Source organism: Chrysoperla carnea, chromosome 3 (assembly GCF_905475395.1).
Source record: "Chrysoperla carnea chromosome 3, inChrCarn1.1, whole genome shotgun sequence".
Classification (NCBI taxonomy): domain Eukaryota; kingdom Metazoa; phylum Arthropoda; class Insecta; order Neuroptera; family Chrysopidae; genus Chrysoperla; species Chrysoperla carnea.
The window spans coordinates 52,657,905-52,661,347 of NC_058339.1; the positions used below are offsets into that span (position 1 = coordinate 52,657,905).

Sequence of the window (3,443 nt, forward strand, 5' to 3'; positions counted from 1 at the left end):
CATTTACCTTATAATACCCTCCAATTAGATTAATTAAACAATTATTAGTCGTATTTGTGCCATAATGAAGTTAATATTAAGTTTATTAGCTATATTTTATATCAATTCGTGTTTATGTTTTCCAACTTATTTCCGGCATAGTTTTGTGAAACCTTTAACGGAAAGTGAATGTAAGTATATCCAGAATTATTTCAAAAAACAAAACATTACTAGATTCTGATTCTAAATTCAAAATGAATATTTTTTTAATGAGTTAATGAATATGCGTGCTTATCAAATTATTCGCTTAAACTGTTGTAAATCCAAAATTATATTTCCAATGGAAAGCATCTTTTCATGATTTTATCGAATGGCTAACAAGATATAGTGTACATTTTCTATTAGTACCATCCAACGTCTTGAAAGTTTTTACCCTTCTGCTAAGAAAAAGTTATTAGTTTTCCGCGCGTATCTTGTATGTATGTATGATTAAGGTATCATTACATATTCATTAATAAAAAATATAAAAATAGTTAATATATAGTAATTCGTTAGTAAAAAAAATAACGAATATGTAATGATTAATCATAAGTTCTGTGTTTAAATTTAATTTATTTAATTTTTTTGATTTAGAAAAAAACTGAAAGCAGTAAAACAAGATCAGTAGTTAAAATATCGATTTTAAGAGACGGGGACCATTATTGGGAATATTTGGGCCGGTCTAGATTTTAATGTAAACTAGTGGACTTGCTTTTTCTTTTCAATTTTTATTTAACGCAATCGAGTTTTTTGATTTTTTAAATTATTCACTTCATTTAAATTATTTGATTATATACGTCATAGCCACATTATAATTTCAGTTAGGTATAAGTAAGTATGTGCTGTGAAATTTTTAACAAAGGGCTCTAAATCCAAAACGAAAATAATATTAATTCTACGATATTTGCAAATAAAACTTACAAAAACATTTAAATTGAAAATGATTAGGGCTATTGGATACTTTCTGTTGGAAAATAATGGTGGCCAAGAAGAATAATGGGCTTTATCGTGAGCCCCACGAGTCATCTTCAACACACCACGTTCATTGTAATCCATTTATCAACCTGCTACCAATAACGGGTTCAACTGGCATGGGTTGCAGTGATTTTTCAATCTATTTTGGAAGAAAAATTGTAATCTGGCTAAAATGCACCAATATGTAGTATCGGTCAGAAAAAAAGAGAAAACATATTTCATATATAACTAATATACCTACTCATTGATAAACATTTTGGTTTTTGACAAGTGTTGAAGTATTGCACAAGAATATAATATGTCACAGAACCAAAATATTGACAAAAAATTGTAAGAGGTGCTAATTAATAATAAACATACTTATAATCCAAATGTTATCTATGATTTTTTTATGTCACGTACACGATAAACAATTTATTGATTGATCACTTTTTTTAACGACCCGATGTCGACACAATATAGCATCTGTTCCTAAATAAATTTTATCATGTTGCCCAGCACTAGGCAGCATGTTAAAACCATCCATAGAGCTACGCTATCAAACGGTTGACCGCAGCAAAGAGAGACAGATAAAATAGGCGCGTGTTGCTGCCTTCGCCTCTCTTATACTTCTTTAATTTCTGAATGAATGCGTAATCAACACTGTCTATACATGATATTTCAACAATTAACTCAGTCAATTGTTTGTTTTCACTTTTTTTCTAGTAAAGCGTTTGAAGGAATGGACAGAAGATGATCAGCAAAATATTTGGGAAATCAGTGGACAATTTGAAGGTGATATTATTTTGTCACCAGATCAACCATTAAATGGTCTACTGAGTGAAGCCAAAAGATGGCCAAATAAAACTATTCCATATGAATTCGACGATAACGGATCATTTAGTAAGCTTTATTTTATTGCGTGAATGTTAACATTGTTTTTTTTTGCTTTAATTAGGTTATTAAATTACAGGTGAAGAACAAAAAAACTTTATTAATGAGACGTTAAAACAATACGCTAAGTTAACTTGCATTACAGCGAGGCCTAAAGAACCGTCAGATCGGGACTATGTTTATATAACGGTAAAAGTGTATAAATAAAGCAAAAAATGAATGATTATTATTAAAAATGATATATTTGAATGATTTAGGCTAGGCAAGCAGGTTGCTATTCAGAGGTAGGGAGACAAGGTGGTCCTCAACAAATCAATTTACAGCCAGATGAACCTGGGTCTGGATGTTTGAGAGGTGGTACAATTCTACATGAATTCTTACATGCTTTGGGCTTTTATCATCAACAAAGCTCATTTGAACGAGATCTTTATGTAAATATTGTATGGGATAACGTTCAAGAAGGTAGGTATGTTTGAAAGACGTTGAATTAACATGCAGTTGAATGGTGGGAGCAATCAAATTGATCTACGTGTGAATGGTATTTTTAGAATCCATCCTTATTCCAAATAAGGGTTATTTGCACTCTCAATAATATTGAACAATGGATATAGCAACATACATAATTTACAATTAAAAATAAAATTTATTTTCATTAGGCAAAGAGCATAACTTTGAGAAATATGGTCGAGATACAATTACTAATTTTGATGTAACTTACGATTATGGTAGTGTATTGCATTATGGTCCATATGCTTTTTCAAAAAATGGCAAAAAGACTATTAAAGTTTTGGTAATTTACATTTTTTTTGCCATAAAAAGTTTTATTTGATAAATTTACTTAAGTTTTCTTTTCAGAGACCATTCGCTTCAATTGGCCAAAGAAAAGGATTTAGCGAAGAAGACGTTTTAAAACTAAATCGAATGTATGGATGTGATCCAGATTATAGCCAAGAAAATTAATTATCATAATGTGAATTGAGTCTATTCAAAAGAAATAAAGAATGATTTTAATGTGAGCAGTAATTCATTTTGATTAAAATTGTTATCCATTTCTGAAGTTCAAAGAAATTATTTAATTTTGTAATTCTGTGAACAAGGACATTAATTCTTATTGTTTTTATTGTCACTAAAAATTTCATAATTTATAATTTATATCTAAATTTTATTGCTTGGTTTTGTTATTAATTCTACATTTCGCCCCCCCCCCCCCCCCATTGTATGAAGAAATTAAAAAAAATTTTAACAATTAAAAAATAATTGTTACTTCATATTTTTGGTTTTTTCATCTGGTGCGTACACATTCAATTTTCAATGGATACGTGTATATAGTAAAGTCAAGTGTGGTCCCGCTCCAGATTTTTTAATTTCCTTAGATTTTTTGGGCCAGTAACCCTTGAGCGCGTCTTCAAAAGACCCTACACAAGTTTCATCACAATGCTATATATAAGCTCTCGTTGTATAAATTTGATATAGAAAAACGAATATTTGGTGGGTCGAATATGAAATAACAAAGAATATGATTGAGTATAAATTAGACATTTTTTATTCGATTAATTTTCGTTCAAAATTACATACAA

General features: G+C 29.5%; 1 protein-coding gene across 1 annotated transcript; it reads left to right on the plus strand.

Annotated features, from left to right (window-relative positions):
* The first annotated feature begins 45 nt into the window (after positions 1 to 45).
* LOC123295645 (zinc metalloproteinase nas-13-like) lies at positions 46 to 2,889 on the plus strand. The gene is made up of 6 exons (XM_044877064.1): positions 46 to 170; positions 1,699 to 1,875; positions 1,946 to 2,055; positions 2,124 to 2,328; positions 2,523 to 2,656; positions 2,722 to 2,889. The coding sequence occupies exons 1-6, from the start codon at positions 65 to 67 to the stop codon at positions 2,824 to 2,826; spliced, it is 837 nt and encodes a 278-aa protein (XP_044732999.1). The 5' UTR covers positions 46 to 64; the 3' UTR covers positions 2,827 to 2,889.
* The last annotated feature ends 554 nt before the right edge of the window (positions 2,890 to 3,443 follow it).